Source organism: Gopherus flavomarginatus, chromosome 3 (assembly GCF_025201925.1).
Source record: "Gopherus flavomarginatus isolate rGopFla2 chromosome 3, rGopFla2.mat.asm, whole genome shotgun sequence".
NCBI classification, from domain to species: Eukaryota; Metazoa; Chordata; order Testudines; family Testudinidae; genus Gopherus; species Gopherus flavomarginatus.
In genome coordinates, this window is record NC_066619.1 from 203451154 (window position 1) to 203468998 (window position 17845).

Here is a 17845-nt window from a genome sequence, read left to right on the forward strand (position 1 = left end):
ATTCTTCTTAGTATATGTGCAACATGCTCAGCTGGCACATGACCAACATCCATCATCAAATTTGGTCCACTGGTTGGATCACTGGCTTCCCTGGCCCAGCCAGGTACTGACAGGGAACGTGACATGAACACTTCAGCAACCAATTAGGATACTTTTACTGTTATTAACCAATTGCTGTTGATAAAATAATATTTAGTCAGTATTTTGCTGAAAATGTATATAAATTATTTATATACACACACAATATATATATAATGGAACAAATTCACATGCAGTGGCTCTGTTGGGTAATGCTGATCGCTAATTTGGCTCCTGAATCACTGAGCTCTGAATATCAATGGTCTATAGGTGTCAATATTAATGCTAATCCTAACTTTTTAAATCAGATTTCAAAGAAAGTAATCCTCCAGAAGATGAGTGGTCGGATAGTGAAAGAAAATGTATTTTATAGCTGACTGTTCTGTGCACGACAGACAAGAAATCATTCCAACAGCTGGAAACATTTAAGAAGCAAGTGAAAAAGTAAAGTTAAACTGGGATCATAATTTGCCAATCCTTCCCTCTATTCCTTACCTTTATAGTTCTGTCAGCGGAGCCAGTAACAAACCACTGATTTCCTGGTTCAACTGCAATACATCTCACCCAACCCAGGTGTCCACTGATAACCTTTAGAAATAGTAATAAAAGCCTTCTGAATCAAAATAAATGTACATTTGTTGACATAATTGTTAACTCTACTTCTGAATTTCCATCAGTATTAGCCCAAGAAATAGAATGCTTCACAATAAAATTGGAGATTTAAAATTCAATTTGGAAAATAAAGTTAAATATTGACTGAAAAAGCAGCAATATTTTCAGAAGAAGAAGAATGGACACTTAAGTGTCAAAATATGAGAAACTGGATAGCACAAGGGATTTGTAGTGGGAAAGAAACCTTCAACCATAAGTCACTGATACAAATCTGTATCAGGTCAGAAATGATTGTAGATCACCATTTAGATTCCTCAGGAAAGGACCATGTCTTGGCTGCCTCTCTTCTATATCCCCATACAGTTGTACATGAACTGCCTGTACTCATTCAACAACATTTACAGAAAGAGGTTACCATCAGCTGACTGACCATTATAGCTGGGAAGTAAATCTGGCAATTTCAATCCAGTTCTCCCCAGATAGGTGTGCCCACTTTAAAAAATTACAATCTATCACCAACCTTGTTGGGCTGATGCACCAATTAATGATTTGATAAACTGAGAATGAATTACCATCCTGTTTGTGATGGAGTGTATCCACCGCACACAGGTGGGGAAGAGATTAACTGTGCTCTGCCCTAGAGTGGAAATGAGTCCTTTAAGGGGCCTATAGAGGCTACAAGGGAAACAGCCAATGGCCAGTGGCTGCAAGGAGTAGCCAATCGAGGTCCAATGGGCTCACATAAAAGGATCTGTAGAGACAGAGTCAGTCAGTGGGCAGCTAGGAGCTCAAGGAGAAGTGACAGTAGGCAGAAAGAGCTGGAGTACGTAGTGGCACAGCAGGATACTGTGGGGACACCGACCCTGAATGAAGGGGGCGTTGAAGGACCCTGCAGGGCAAATAAAGGAGCTTCAGGAGAAACCGGCAGCTGCTGAGAAGGCCGTGCAAACAGCAGAAGGAGACTTAGTGTTCCAAAGCCAATGGCTCAAATATGTTATGAAGGACCAGAAAAATGTGTGCTTCCAGTTGAGGGAAATAGAAAAAGTGAAGGATGATCTGCAGGCACAAGTTAGGTAGCTACAGGGCCAGAGGTATCCATACCCCACCCCGAGGGCTGCAGGCTTGAGAGGAAGGGTGTGTGATGGGGTGTCCACCCCACGCAGGTGTGGAAGGGATTAACCATACCCTACCCTAGAGAGGAGAAGTGGAGGTGAGTCTTCCAAGCAGCCTAGGGAGGCTGCAAGGGAAACAGACAGACAATGGAAGAGAGGCTGCAAGGAGCAGCCAATCAGGGCCCAGCAAGCTTACATAAAAGGAGCTGCAGGGACAGTCAGAAGCGAGGACTGTCCCCCTAGCAGGCTGAGAGAGCTGGAGTACTGGTGGCAGGGACTGGGGAGCAAGAAAGAGCTCCCGGCTGACTGCTGCGACTGGACAGCTGAAGGCCCCAAGGCAAGTTTGAAGAAAGTATCAAGGCCATGGGGAAGTGACCCAGGGAATTGTAGCAGGACAGCGAGAAGATAGTGCAACAGGAGGCTGCTGCTTAATCTACAAGGTCCCTGGGTTGGGACCTGGAGTAGTGAGAAGGCCTGGGTCCACCCCATTTGCCACTGGGGAAGTGGTGGACTATGGACAGCGATACCCATCCCAACCACCAATACCACCCATGACCGGAGGGCCAAATCATGAAGATGCTGTGGTTCCTGGGGTGACATTGGTCTGCAAGTGGAGACGATAGCAGAAGCAGTACCACCGGAAGAGAGCGCACCCATTGGCAGAGCTAATCCCTAGGATAGCTAGCAGGAGAGCACAGCAAGTAGACTGTGATACGCCCTCCCTAAGGTTGTCTCTCTCAGTTGTCGGGTGAGACGAAATGACACTACCCTTGCCCAGGTGCTACCTGTTCTATAAATAGCAGGAACTTCAGTTTCCAGGGTAATCAAGGACGTTACAGTAGCATTAAAAATCAGTTTAAAAAAAAATCAGTAAAACTACAGGCTATATGAACATGAAGGAAAAAATAATTGAAAGGCTCTCTTTATTTGCATTTCAATAACCACAGCTTTAGGCCATGTCTTCTAAAGAAAACATTTCTCATTGAATTACGTAATTGCTTCTTGCAGATATTACTCTTATATAGCTATAGAGCATATATTATATAATAGATAGGACTTGACCACTGGCCTCTGGTCCACTAAGACCCCATGGTTCAAAGTGGCCTTAAAGCAGCTGGAGACCACCAGTGGAAAGCTGGTGGAGATGGTGGTGGTGCTGGAGGGAAGAGAATAAGCATGGGGAAATATTTTTACTTTGTGTAATGGCCCATCCACTCCCACTCCAAGGAGAGACTGCTGAATTGGAATTAATTTGCAAATTGGACACCATCAAACTGGGCTAGAATAAAAAATGGGAGTAGATGGGCCAATACACAAAATAAAACTATTTCCCCATGCTTATTCTCTGCCCTCCCCCACAATCCTTACGTCTCCTTAACAGTTGCTGGAAATGGGCCATTTTCCTTACCACTACAAACAGTTCTTTTTCTCTCCTGCTGGTAATAGTTCACCTTAACTGATCACTCTCCTTACAGTGTGTATGGTAACACCCATTGTTTCATGATCTTTGTGTATATATAATCTACCTACTGTATTTTCCACTACATGCATACGATGAAGTGGGCTGAAGCCCATGAAAGCTTATGCTCAAATAAATTTGTTAGTCTCTAAGATGCCACAAGGACTCCTGTTCTTTTTGCAGACACAGACTAACATGGCTGCTACTCTGAAACCTAATATTATGTAAACTTTTCCTTCAAGTAATGTGTATATCTAAAGGGAGGGTTTCATTGTTTTCAGTTTGTTTTTTCTACCATATACCTTTAGAATTATTCCCTTCATGCTTATTTTCCCATATACTCATTTCACAAGGTATTCAGATACCAATTAGTATTTCTCAATTATCACCAAGGTATCATCTGAGAGAATAAAATTAAGACAATAATTAATATTAATGCAACATTTAGATTGAGCTCGAGCACATACAAGTTAAGCAGTTCTAAATGAAGTGATAATGCAATAGTGTTCAGACAGTATTCATGTTAGGTAAAACTGGTCAGATTTATTGAAAAATTCTCCAGTAGCGTTTGTATTTAAAATTATATTAATGCTTTTATTTCATTATGATCTGTTAACACTGTTAGAGCAGCAATTGCAGGATTGCCTATGTGCAATCTAGTCCATTTTAAAAAATAAGTTAAAGTAGTTTCAGGTTGTGACATATGACCAGAAAGGGTTAAACATCCTGCAGGATAAATTACTCAAATTCAACACTTGAGGTACACGTGGAAATAATGTTTCTGTTTTTGTGTATTTACATATATATGGGTAACGGTCAATGTAATCAACAGTCCCTGTCTATGCTGTATTCTGGTAATTAAGATATCAAAAGAACATCCTAGCATTTAAATGAATTGTAAACACAGGATATCACTGCATTCATCTCTCTTTCAAATGTACAGCAAATCACCTGTGAATGGCGGACGAACAGGCAATTGCCTTATGTTAATTTGTATAACTAAGTACGGCTGATGAACCTACTTCAAAGTCGCCCTAATTACATATTGTTCCCTGAGAGACTCTGCCATGTCAAAGAGGGCTTCAAATTGTATAAAAGATCCTTGGGTCCCAATCCCTTTTATCTCAGATCTGCTTAAACTTCATCAGGGGAAGTTTGAATTGCAAGATTGAGGTCCCAGTTCAGCTGGAAACACCCTGAATACGATATTGGACATTGGACTATAACCTATGCACTAAATTTTAAAACTACTCTTTGCAACTACAAAGCTCATCACCTCTGCTATAGCGAGGAGTCCTTGTGGCACCTTAGAGACTAACAAATTTATCTGGGCATAAGCTTTCGTGGGTTCTAGCCCATGAAAGCTTATGCCCAAATAAATTAGTTAGTCTCTAAGGTGCCACAAGGACTCCTTGTTGTTTTTGCTGATACAGACTAACACAGATACCACTCTGAAACCCATCTCTGCTATGTATCTGAACCTCAAGAACTGGACTCATGTCTGTGTGTATACTGATCTTTTAACTTATACTCACTCTTTCCTAATAAATTTTAGTTTAGTTAATAAGAATTGGCTATAAGCATGTATTTGGGTAAGATCTGGAATATTCATTAATCTGGAAGGTAATGTGTCCAATCTTTTGGGATTGGTAGAACCTTTTATTTTATATGATGAATAAGATTTTCATTAATCTTAATCATATTTGACTTGGGTAACTAGGTGGAGGCCTGAAGCTCGGTTACTTTAAGGGAACTGTGGTTTGGACTTCTGAGTGACCATGAGGTGTAACAGATCCTGTTTAGTACTGACTTGGTAAATCTAAGTATTAAAATAGCCAACAGTTACGGGGTTGTCTGCCCCATTCTCTGCAGTTCACCTTAATTGAGAGACCTTGGCTGGCTCCCCTGGGAATCTGGTCATACAGGTATTTTATCTGTCCAGGAGTCATTCTAGGTTTCTCTCTCTCTTTTCTTTTCATTCACTGTTTAAGACCCCCAAAAACAAGAGGGGGAAATCAGTAATTATAAACAATATGCTGCCAAATGTACATAGTAAACAAAATGGAAAAAACCCTCAAACAGTTTATTCTAATTTCTTTTTCAGGTGATACCTAGAATAGAGAGGAGATACACCCACATTTCAGACAGAGGCTTGATTTTTACATTGACTGTCTAATTCCTTTTTGGAGTAAGATAAGTAAAATTTTAAAATATGGACTTGGGTATATCTATAGAAAATTTAATACTCCTTTTTATTTTGTTGCATGTTTCCAACTTACTCTGTACAGTTTCCATGGTGGATGCCACTGAGGCTTGGGCATTGTTGGAGCTTTCTTTGCAATCAATGCAGAATTTTTGTTCCCGCCTGCTTCCATCAGAGCCTATAAATTGAACAGAAGGTTACGATTACATTCTATGACAAACACTCTAAACTCAACTCTGGAGTTTCTTGTACCCCTTTCAAAGCCTTGAGGATGCTCTCTCCTCTCAGGGCCTCACATTTTGGTCAGCCTCTTTCCATCAAGATGACTGCATAGGATGATGCATGGAGCTAACAGCAAAATCTGAACCCAGCTAGGTAAAAGATTACATCATCACTATTAGAAGTGTTATGTATTATAAGAATCTCACCATGGACAAACCAGGAGGCTGTGCACGCTCCGGAATCCCAGCATGTCTGTAAATATCACCCACACCAGCAGCAGTACGATTTGCCTCTAACCTGGATAGAGAAAAAAAGTTCTGAACAATGAATAAGAAGCACTTTAAAATAGTACAGGAAGATTGAAAAAATTGGGTTTGTTTAGTGTGGAGAAGAGAAGACAGAGAGGACATGATAACAGTTTTCAAGTACACAAAAAGTTGTTACAAGGAGGAGGGAGAAAAATGTTGTTCTTAACCTCCGAGGATAGGGTAAGAAGCAATGGGCTGAAATTGCAGCAAGGGCGGTTTAGTTTGGATATTAGGAAAAACTTCCTAACAGTCAGGGTGGTTAAGCACTGGAATAAATTGCCTAGGGAGGTTGTGGAATCTCCATCATTGGGGATTTTTAAGAGCAGGTTGGACAAACACCTGAAAGAGTGGTCTAGATAATACTTAGTCCTGCCCTGAGTGCAGGAGACTGGACTAGATGACCTCTCTCGAGGTCCCTTCCAGTTCTATGATTCTATTCTATTCTAATATGCCTTACTCAAAAGTTAAATTAAAATCTGTAAAGCATTCAAAATATTTTTATTGAAGAATCTTCTTTTCTTTGCAGATCTCTGCTCAGCTTGGGCTCGCCACACATCTAACATCTGGTTTGAAGCCAGCTGAGAGAATTACAGTGTGGATTCTTACAACTAGCGATGAGATGAGGAACAACCATAGCATAAGGGGTTTTGCGAGCACACAGGCAGGAATAGAAGTCGTATACAGAGGCCCCAAACATTCTTTTGCACAAGACCAGCACTGTTTCCCGCCCCATACCAACGCTGACAGATCTGACATCAGGAGGCAGTACTGTAATAAACATTAGCCATTATCTCCTAAGTTCCAGTTTCAGAGATTTCATTCCATGTCAGAGAACAAGAGATCCAAAATAATTTCCCCAGCTCTAGCTATCTGGTGCTATAGTTCATAGTGCAGCCACCAGCCAGCCAATTTTCTTATTTAGTGTCAGTAATGAAATTAAGGTAAATGATCACTTGGAATCTATAACATTAAAAAAAAGGTTTTTTAAAGGAAAATGTGATGGAAAAGCAAAAAAATTGTCAGGAAGACTCCTAAGGCCAGCATAGAACCCCAAACAACCTTTTTTTAAAAAAAACATGTTCTTTCCTCTGGTACTGTGTGGGGAAAAAGCTACAAACTAACAGCCGAAACCAGTGATATACATATTGATATACATAGTGCTGTCAAACAAAGTAAACAGATTGGAATTTCCCTGTTAAGTCACACACCCTTCCACCCACCCTTTCTGTTGTATTAATCTCAGATATTACTTTTGTAGGCCTTGCTAGAGCTCTAGGCAGTGTGAACCAAATGCTGTGAACTCGAGTAAGCTTGGCAAAATAACACATTAGATATTGGCTAACCAAGTAAGCACATTCCTGACTGAAGAGGATGGTACAAGAACACCCCGAGTTCTCAAGTAGCTACATAAACACATTCTTAAGAGATGGTACAGGAACACACTGATCGCTCGTAAGATAAGGATGGGAGGACAGGATAATGGAAAAGGATGTTTAATTCGAACTAGCAGATACAAGGATAAGGGTGGTAACTAACCATGTTGGGAGTGTAATATATAACTTGTTTGTATCAATGAACAAAAGGAGAAGTCATAGGAAGGGCACCTCTGTCCAGCTTAGGGGACAGCAGAGACTCCAGCTACTATCTGAGCCGGTCCATTTTCACAGGCATACATGCATTAGTGTACCTGTAGCTCCGATGGGGTCTAGGACCATGCTTCATAGACAAACTCGCTGAGCACCTTCACTACTGAACTGAGCTTGTGGTCTATCTTATGAGTAACATCAAGGTCTGCTGAATTAGCAGGCTGCATTCTCTGCTGGTGCTAACACCACCAGAACTCCACAAATAGAAGCATTAAGCCAGTGGTGCGCAAACTTTTCCAGTCATGCCCCTCCTTTACCATTAACAGAATCTGTCCACGCTCCCCTCCATTACTGGACAGCCAAGGCTTCCTCAGCAGCTGAACTTGGGAGGAAGGCAGAGCTGGAGGCAGAACTGGTGATAGGGGAACCAGGGACAGAGGTGGAGCTGATCTGGGAGTGAAGAGGGAAGGAGGGCAGACTGCAGGCAGAGCAGGGGGTGGAGTGAGACTGGAAGCGTGGTGCTCCCACCCCGTCTCCTGGTAGGGCTGGAGCCGGCCCCAGTGTGCTCTCCCCAGGAATGTTCCACTGCAACTCCCTGGGGGCACATCCCAGTTTGGGGACCACTGCACTAAGCACTTGTAACAGTCAAGCAGCCCCACCCCCGGATAGTGTTATCATAGCAACAACATTCCAGCCTTCAGCACTTAACTTTTACCAACAATAGGTTAAAAAAAAACTCCACAAAGGTGTGATTTTAAGTGGAAAGTATCCCTTTAAAGATATACTAACTGTGAAGCCCAGGTCTGACTATCACATGCTTTGACTGCTGGAAGGTAGATCGAAAGTTAGCAAGGATTTCTGTACAGCATATCAAGAAAGAAGTTGTTCTTATGAACAATTAAGTCCAATGAAAAGTTAATAGATACCAGCAATGAAAAACAGAACTATTTCGCTTGAGGTAGGGTATTCTACATTGTTATTAGCTATTGTGTGGAAGTTCAATAATGTGTGAAGACAAACAATAAAACTGTAAATAAGATTATTATTCACACTCAACAAATACTATGATTAGAGATGTACAGAACAGATAATATATAAATGATTGTGAATCTGCATGGGAACTGAAGCCAAAAGAAAGAGAAATTACAAATCAGACATAGAATCATGTATATTAAAAGAACAACACTGCTTATAGTGCTGGATTAAAACTCATAGGTTGCAGAAAAAGAGGGCATTTTGACAGATATGTGATCAATTACTGCAAGCAAAAAAAATTAGGTCAGAGTTAAGACCAAAAGACTGCCTCCTAATTTAGTGTTTTCCCAACCACTATAATATTAATATCAATCAATCATCATCATCTTGAGAACACTGTACTTTTCTCAAAAACCCACAAGCATTAAAAAGCTTGGCCATTTCAAGTAAAGGTTCTGCTTAGGAAAAAACTAAATATATAGAAATGCAGTTACAGTAATCCACATTCTTCCTCACACTGCTCATTCGGGATTCTGTGATAACTTTACTCTTCCATCCAAACAAATTAATCTAACCACCACAAAAAATTAAAGTTCTGCATCTTAAGAAAGCTGTTTGGTGGAAGGCTAAGAAAGCTATAATCTGATTGCTATGTGCGACACTACTGGAGCAAAATTAAGATTGCTTGGGTGACATTAATTTTTGCATGAGCATATTTTCTAGTGATTTGGTGTTTAATTGCAAAATGCAATCTTAATTTGTAATTTCCAAGCTAATGTTAGTATTTTTATTTATTTATTTATTTAAAAAGAAAAGTAGATCATGTGAGTGTTTTTGTCTGAAGATTCTTTCATCATTAAATCCAAGTTATGTTTTTTACCTTGGTTATAGGTTATCAAAAAAAAAAAAAAGTCTCAGAAAATAATTTAGCAGTACCTAGACTGAGAAGGAGGAAGTGCCACAGCTAAGGATTGAGCAGCTGATTCACTGGGCATTCTCTGGATCTTAGTGTCTGCTGTCAGAGCCACACCTTGTAAAAGAAAGTATACAAAAAGCACAAATTAATCTGGTCAGATATCCATTAGCAAGTTTGCATCTGAACTGTTATATATAACTGAATATTTTGGTAACAAAGAAATCTGTCATTCACTGACATGGCTGACAGATAAGAATATCACGAAGCTAAATAAAATAAGGTTACTGTTCATTTTGGTCCAAATCCTTTGCATGGTGACAACACTGTACAGCGGCACCTATGGGGTTTGACTGGCAGTGGAAATGGTTCTATTACAAGAGACAAGAAATACCTACACAGAGACAGTGTGCACACGCCTTCCTCTAGACACTGTGAAACAGAGAACCCAGCATGGGTGGAGACTGTTTCTGGACAAGTTGCAGAAGAGACAACCAGAAAACCCATGACTTTCTAAACCCACTTGCTGATACTGTAGCGGTATGTAGGAGCTATGAAAGCATCAGCCTCCATAAATTGCAATATTAGGGATTGGGAGTGAGATTCTGTTCCCTTCCCTTACGGCATACCTGTTCAAAATGCTTTTACTTTGCTTTTGCACAAGGCTAGAGAATTTGTTCCACCTCTCTTAACCAACGTTTTAAGTATTAGACACTAGCATTCAGATTAAATTCATTTTTTTCTGTACCAAAATAACAATTTCAATTTCTCCTACACCATATACTTTGATAATGAAACTACACTTTTCCAATTCTATTAATAGTAAAAATGGCTCACTTTCTGAAACATTCCATTTAAACTGTAAAAATATATGGAGTATGATACCACAGACCTGTTTCAAACAAAACTCCCACTATTCAAGTCAGTGTAGTTGAGGCCTCCTGTAGATACCCAAAGTAGAATATATTTTAGAGCTACTGCCTATTTTTCCACAACTTTCTTCTAATATAGCCAGTCAGAAGAGTTTCCATTAACACCCAAATGAGAACATCCTTATTAAAATTTGTTTATCAATATAATTCACAGTCGAAGCTAAACCTATCCAATGACTGTCTAGATCATCAGCATAAACTCTGAATTTCCTGATTTTTTAAAATAGTTTTTATATGATGTGTGTGTGAAAATAGATACTTTTATATAAAGTTTTACTCACCAGGACCAGGTGGATACGGATGTGTACCTGTTATCAAATATTCAAGTTCTTGTCCTAAATAACAGAATATTTTTCTTAATTATTGCTTTCTGTTGTAAACACGAAAATAAAGCAATCAATTACAAAAATCATAGCATATCAGCAACCAGCAAAAATGGCAGTCTCATCTAAGTTATAACACTGCAGTATCTGAGTGCTCTCTATTTCCCTTTGTTTCTTTTACTCTCCACTGTGTTAGTAAAATATCTGGTACAGATCAGAAAAGCACCATTCTTTGAAATGCTGATGCTACTGCTTACTACCAACAATGACTTTGCTTTAGAAACACTCTAGTTCCTCGTAAGAAATTAAAAAGAGTATATTTTTATACAGATAAGGATGCATTAGAGAAGCTCAGCCAGCAAGAAAAAGGATTTTGTTACCCAACAAATGAATGTTCCACATGGAATGTATGAGAATTTAGAGACGCGCTTATCAAGTTATTAAGCTAAGACAATGAAATTTACATGAAATTGGAGAAGGAAAAAAAGCCAGGCAAATACAAGTCCTTTCAGCTTCTCCTCTTAAAACAGTCCTCACCATGCCAGCCTCTCTCACTACCTGTAACTCTCTCAGAAGGTAAACATCTCAATTACAGTATGAAGATGTGAGACACTCTTGAGAAAAGAGCACTTGCACTTCCAGGTACAAGTGCTGGAGGAGTCAATTAGGAGCAGAGCTCTTCTTGACCTGATACTCACAAACGGGGAAGAATTAGTAGGGAAAGCACAAGTGGATGGGAACCTGGGAGGCAGTGACCATGAGATGGTCAAGTTCAGGATCCTGACACAAGGAAGAAAGGAGAACGGCAGAATATGGACCCTAGACTTCAGAAAAGCAGACTTTGAATCCCTCAGGGAACTGATGGGCAGGATCCCCTGGGAGAATAACATGAGGGGGAAAGTCTCAGAGGGGTAGCCGTGTTAGTCTGGATCTGTAAAAGCAGCAAAGAATCCTGTGGCACCTTATAGACTAACAGACGTTTTGGAGCATGAGCTTTCGTGGGTGAATACCCACTTCTTCAGATGCATGTGGTGGAAATATCCAGGGGCAGGTATATATATGAGGGGGAAAAGGAGTCCAGAAGAGCTGGCTGTATTTTAAAGAATCCTTATTGAGGTTGCAGGAGCAAACCATTCCAATGTGTAGAAATCATAGTAAATATGGCAGGCGACCAACTTGGCTTAACAGTGAAATCCTTGCTGATCTTAACAGCAAAAAAAAAACTTACAAGAAGTTCAAGATTGGACAAATGACCAGGGAGGAGTATAAAAATATTGCTTGGGCATGCAGGAGTGAAATCAGGAAGGCCAAATCACACTTGGAGTTGCAGCTAGCAAGAGATGTTAAGAGTAACCTGAAAAAACTCTTCTTGTATGTTAGCACCAAGAAGGTGGTCAAGGAAAGTGTGGGCCCCTTACTAAATGAAGACGGCAACCTAGTGACAGAGGATGTGGAAAAAGCTAATATACTCAATGCTTTTTTTTGCCACTGTCTTCATGAACAAGATCAACTCCCAGACTACTGCACTGGACAGCACAGCATAGGGAGGAGGTTACCAGCCCTCTGTTGAGAAAGAAGTAGTTCAGGGCTATTTAGAAAAGCTAGACGAGCACAAGTCCACGGGGCCAGATGTGCTGCAGCCGAGGGTGCTAAAGCAGTTGGCGGATGTGATTGCAGAGCCATTGGCCATTATCTTTGAAAACTTGTGGTGACCAGGGGGAGGTCCCAGATGACTGGAAAAAGGCTAATGTAGTGCCAATCTTTAAAAAGGGGAAAGAGGAAGATCTGGGGAACTACAGGCCAGTCAGCCTCACCTCAGTCCCTGGAAAAATCATGGAGCAGGTCCTCAAGGAATCAATTCTGATGCACTTAGAGGAGAGGAAAGTGATCAGGAACAGTCAGCATGGATTCACCAAGGGAAAGTCATGCCTGACTAACCTAACTGCCTTCTATGATGAGACAACTGGCTCTGTGGATGAGGGAAAAGCAGTGGATGTGTTATTCCTTGACTTTAGCAAAGATTTTGATACTGTCTCTCACAGTATTCTTGCCAGCAAGTTAAAGTGTGGGCTGGATGAATGGACTATAAGGTGGATAGAAAGCTGGTGAGATCATCAAGCTCAATGGGTAGTGATTAATGGCTCCATGTTTAGTTGGCAGCTGGTATCAAGCAGAGTGCCCCAAGGGTCAGTGCTGGGGCCAGTTTTGTTCAATATCTTCATTAATGATCTGGAGAATGGCGTAGACTGCACCCTCAGAAAGTTTGCAGATGACAGTAAACTGGGAGGAGTGGTAGATACATTGGAGGGTAGGGATAGGATACAGAGGGACCCAAACAAATGAGAGGATTGGGCCAAAAGAAATCTGATGAGGTTCAACAAAGACAAGTGCAGAGTCCTGTACTTGGGATAGAAGAAACACACGCACTGCTATAGACTAGGGACCAAATGGCTAGGAAGCAGTTCTGCAGAAAAGGACCTAGAAGTTACAGTGGACGAGAAGCTGGATATGAGTAGACGGTGTGCCCTCGTTGCTAAAAAGGCTAATGGCATTTTGGGCTGTATAAGTAGGGGTATTGTCAGCAGATCGAGGGATGTGATCGTTCCCCTCTATTCGACATTGGTGAGGCCTCATCTGGAGTAGTGTGTTCAGTTTTGGGCCCCACACTACAAGAAGGATGTGGAAAAATTGGAAAGAGTCCAGAAGAGGACAACAAAATTGATTAGGGGGCTGGAGCACATGACTCATGAGGAGAGGCTGAGGGAACTGGGATTGTTTAGTCAGCAGAAAAGAAGAATGAGGGGAGATTTGATAGCTGCTTTCAACTAGCTGAAAGGGGATTCCAAAGAGGATGGATCTAGACTGTTCTCAGAGGTAGCAGATGACAGAACAAGGAGTAATGGGTCAAGCTGCAGTGGGGGAGGTTGAGATTGGCTATTAGGAAAAACCTTTTTCACCAGGAGGGTGGTGAAGCCCTGGAATGGGTTTACCTGGAGAGGTGGTAGAATCTCCTTCCTTAGAGGTTTTTAAGGTCAGGCTTGACAAAGCCCTGGCTGGGATGATTTTAGTTAGGGATTGGTTCTGCTTTGAGCAGGGGGTTGGACTAGAGGACCTCCTGAGGTCCCTTCCAACCTTGATATTCTATGAACATATCACAGTAGAAGGAATCAACCAGAAGTTAAAAAAAATCTCAAGGTACATGTCATGTGTCACTAGAAGAGTTTTAATAGAAAGGGATTCCTCCTTCTATGAATAATTCATACTTAAATATAGGTATTTTCACTTTATTTTTGATACCTACATGTCTGAGGGCAGTTGAAAAAGTTCTATATCACTCTTAGTCAACACTTCATACATTCTTTACCACCACCATTGGTGGCAAACTAGAAGAACACAAAGTCTTGTTCTCTTTGCCACCTACATGAAATAACCATTATGCTTCTGAACCTTATTATTTGTATAACATTATACCACACATTATATTCTGATAAACACCTTCCCTGTTCCGAACAGTTTACATTGTATGGGCATATGCCAGCAGAATATAAGACAATTAAAAACAGATGTTTTCCTTACAAATATTTCCCTTAGGCTATATCATAGCGATCTTGAAATTTAATTTCAGTTAACAAATAATGGTACACAAACCTTGATTTGCAGGATACTGTTTATGTGCATAGAGATCCCCTGTATTTGGAGAATCCTTTTCTCTAAAGTTTTCCTTCAGAATAGGCATGTGCAGCACAGAACCATAATCTGTGCGAAGCTTGATTGACATCTTTAATTTGTGGCTGTTTATGAAAACAACAATATATATTAAATCTTGATCTTCTAATATATTATTCATTTAAAAATGTTTATTTTTAAAATATTTTTAAATATTAGCTATGCTAATATTTTCCTTTCACTATTACCAGATAGTTTTGCCCAAGAGTCTGAACATACACTATCACATTTGTATGACAATTAAAGCTAGTCAGAAATTTTCCAATGAAACTCTTTTGTCAAACCTGAAATGTCTTACAAAAGTGAATCAGACTGGACTACCTTTTGCAGAATCACAGGCAGGATTCTTACAGAAACCTGCCTGGTTCCCTACCAGCTCACCTGGCAGCTGCTGGGGACCCTGAGCTTCCACGGTCTGAAGCTCCATGGCAGTTGTGGCATGCAGGTTGCCCCAGACCGGCAATCCCAGGCTTCCAGGGTCAACAACTCCACAGCAGCCCCACCGTGGCAAGGCTGTCAAAGTCCTTGTCACAGAGCTGAGAGCTGCACAGCCCTACAAGCTCCAGACCTAGCCAGGATGGCTCTCAGAACATTGGCTCCTGGTTCCACAGCAGGAAACCTGTAAGCCCTGGGAGCTTCAGCTTGAGCCAGAATTTCCAGGCTCCCTGCTACAGAGCCTGGAGGTCCTGGTATGGGCTTCCACACACTGTGGATCTGGGGAGCCCCACCATGAAGACTGCCCTGAGACCAGGAATCCCAGGGCTTCCAGACTCTCAGGCTAGCTGGCTAAGAGTCTGGAAGCCCTGAGGTCACTGGTCCCACGGCACTCTTCATGGTGTGCAGCCCAAGAGCTGCAAACCCTGGGAGCCCCAGCAGCTGCTGACTGAAAATAATATTTTTGTCAGTTTCAGCACTACCATGTCAATTTCAGACAGCAGCTGCCTGTCCCCAGAATCATATTTTGTTTTAGAAACACCATGTGTAAGTGTTTCCAAAACTAATTTTTTCGAGGAATTTTCAGTTTATAATGAAATTTGAATTGGACCACATTCAAATTTTTTAAAATGAAACAAAACTTGAAGCGAACTGGAAATCCTGAGTTTCAGCCAGTGCTAGAAACAGTCGCAAAGGAGTGCCTGCAGCACATTAACATTTTTAGACATACTATTATTATGATAGCTGTTCTTACCTTACATCATCTAATGGTATAGGCTTTGCATTATCAGCCACAAACATATCATGGGTTCTCTTCAAGGATCTGAACACTAACGTGTGCACAGAGTGTTTCTGCACTTCCTGCAGAGAAGATACATTTAATTATACACATGGCAATAATTGAATGAAAAACCTGAAAATGGCAATGGAAATTAAAGTAGCGATTCCTGCCTTCTGTATGTAAGAAATGGACTTTAGTTTGCTAAAGTACACAGTTGCGCTTGAGTGCTCAAAACTATAATTTGATATATGAGAGAGTTTCATCTCCCTCATCTCCAAACTTAAATCAATACTTAACTACATCTCCCTTTCATGGGATACTGTGATGATCAAAAATAGCAGGCCAAAACTTTGATCAACATTCTGTTTCCAACTATAGGCATATATGTGAATTTAATGAAGACACAAACAAAAAGCTTTTCACTCATGCTTGCCAGCTCCAACTTTATAAGTCGCCAATAAAGCAAGTGAGTCAGAGAGCAGGACTCCCTATAAATTTGATTTTACTGCCTAAATAAACAAGAAAAGAAAAAAAGATTTATAACTTGCCATATACATTATGTCACCTTTGGGTAAGTGTCTGATCAGAAAACTGTACAGTAGTGCTATTCTGGGCTCAAAATGAGTAGCACTTGTCTTCATTTAATTAATCAAATTGTTTTGTTTTTAAAAGAAAAGGTCTAGAACACCATTGAGCTGTGAACAAGAACTCACAGGCCGATTAATGAAACTTTAATGGTAATTCTAATATCAAATGTTAGTTTTTCTACCACAACTGTATTGGCATTTTCTCTTGCCAGAAGACCCAGGAAGAGGGCCACGAGTCTTAGACAGGCATCAAGTTTCAAAAACATTAGGAATGTCTGAGTGACTTGCTTAGTGCCATCTACACTCACTCTCTTTCATAAACACTTTACATAGCACTTTAAAACACATATTTCTAAATAACTGGCAACTAAAGTATATACACCTCTACCCTAATATAACATAGTCCTCAGGAGCCAAAAAAGCTCACCGCGTTATAGATGAGACCGCGTTATATCGGAGTAGGAAGAGGAACCTTACCTCTGCCTCCTCCCTGAGCATGCTGCAGCCGCTCCGCTTCTCTCTCCCTCCCTCCCTCCCAGGCTTGCTGCACCAATCAGTTGTTTGGCCCAGCAAGCCTGGGCCAGGGGGAGGGGGGGGGAAAGAGAAGGCAGAGCAGAGGTGAACTGGGGCAGAGGGGCCCCATGGAGGGCCACAGCAAGTAACAGGCGGGCGCAGAGGAACCATCTGCAGTAACACGAATTCGGATATAACGCAGTAAAGCAGCCCCATCTCCCGGAACACTGCTTTACCATATTATATCTGAATTCGCGCTATATCAGACAGCATTATATCTGGGTAGAGGTGTATTAGCTTCTTTTACTAGTGGGAATTGAATCCATACTAAAAACAGAAACAAAAATTGCAACAGACGTTAGAGTAACTATAGTCCAATGAGAGGAACATGGACTGAGAGTCAGGAAACCACAGTTCTATTCCTGGTTCACTCGCTGACCGAATGTTTAGCTTGGGACAAATTACAATCTTTCTCATGTACCCCACCTGTAAAACGGGGACTGACAGTACTGTTCACCTTGAATAATGGGCTCAGTTCTCATCCCCTAACCTCAAAAAATAGAGAGGTAGGAGCCAGAGATGGATGGCCAGAATTGATTAAAAGCATGCAGAAATTGCAAAGTCTAGGACCATTTAGTTTAGAAGCACAATATACTGACCAAAAAAAAATTATAGATAGGCAAAGAAAGAAAAATGCTTCTTGGGAATTTATTATAGCGTGACTTAATGATGTTACTTCCTATATTTTGACATGTCATATTGACAATTGGTGTTTTAACTATTATCACGCTTTAACTTTTTGAATCAGCATCTACTGTCATTAAATTATTGTCCAAAGTTCCAACCACAATTTCCTGGAACTGTGAAAATGCAAATGGATAAAAGTAGGAATGAAATACAAATGAAAATGGAGATTATCTGTCAAAATGATAAAAGAAAAATCTAATTCTGCCAAGCCTAAATATAACTCTACACTACATGATTAACCAGATAATCTGCTGGTCCAGTACTGCAATTCCTATGTTTGATGATAATGATACTTGCTTTTGTAAAGTACTTTGAGAGCTATGGCAGCTAATA

General features: G+C 40.7%; 1 protein-coding gene across 2 annotated transcripts in view; it reads right to left on the reverse strand.

Moving 5' to 3' along the window:
* The window catches only part of PLRG1 (pleiotropic regulator 1), a 30949-nt gene that overhangs the window by 12246 nt on the left and 858 nt on the right, over positions 1-17845 (reverse strand). Inside the window, exons 2-8 of one of the 2 annotated variants that reach the window (XM_050946503.1) lie at positions 15639-15745; positions 14372-14514; positions 10682-10735; positions 9492-9585; positions 5893-5983; positions 5541-5642; positions 574-666 (exon numbers count right to left, since the gene is read on the reverse strand). In XM_050946503.1, coding sequence (XP_050802460.1) covers positions 574-666; positions 5541-5642; positions 5893-5983; positions 9492-9585; positions 10682-10735; positions 14372-14514; positions 15639-15745 — 684 coding nt within the window. The remainder of the gene's footprint in view (positions 1-573; positions 667-5540; positions 5643-5892; positions 5984-9491; positions 9586-10681; positions 10736-14371; positions 14515-15638; positions 15746-17845) is intronic. The other variant, XM_050946504.1, reaches the window with a different exon arrangement.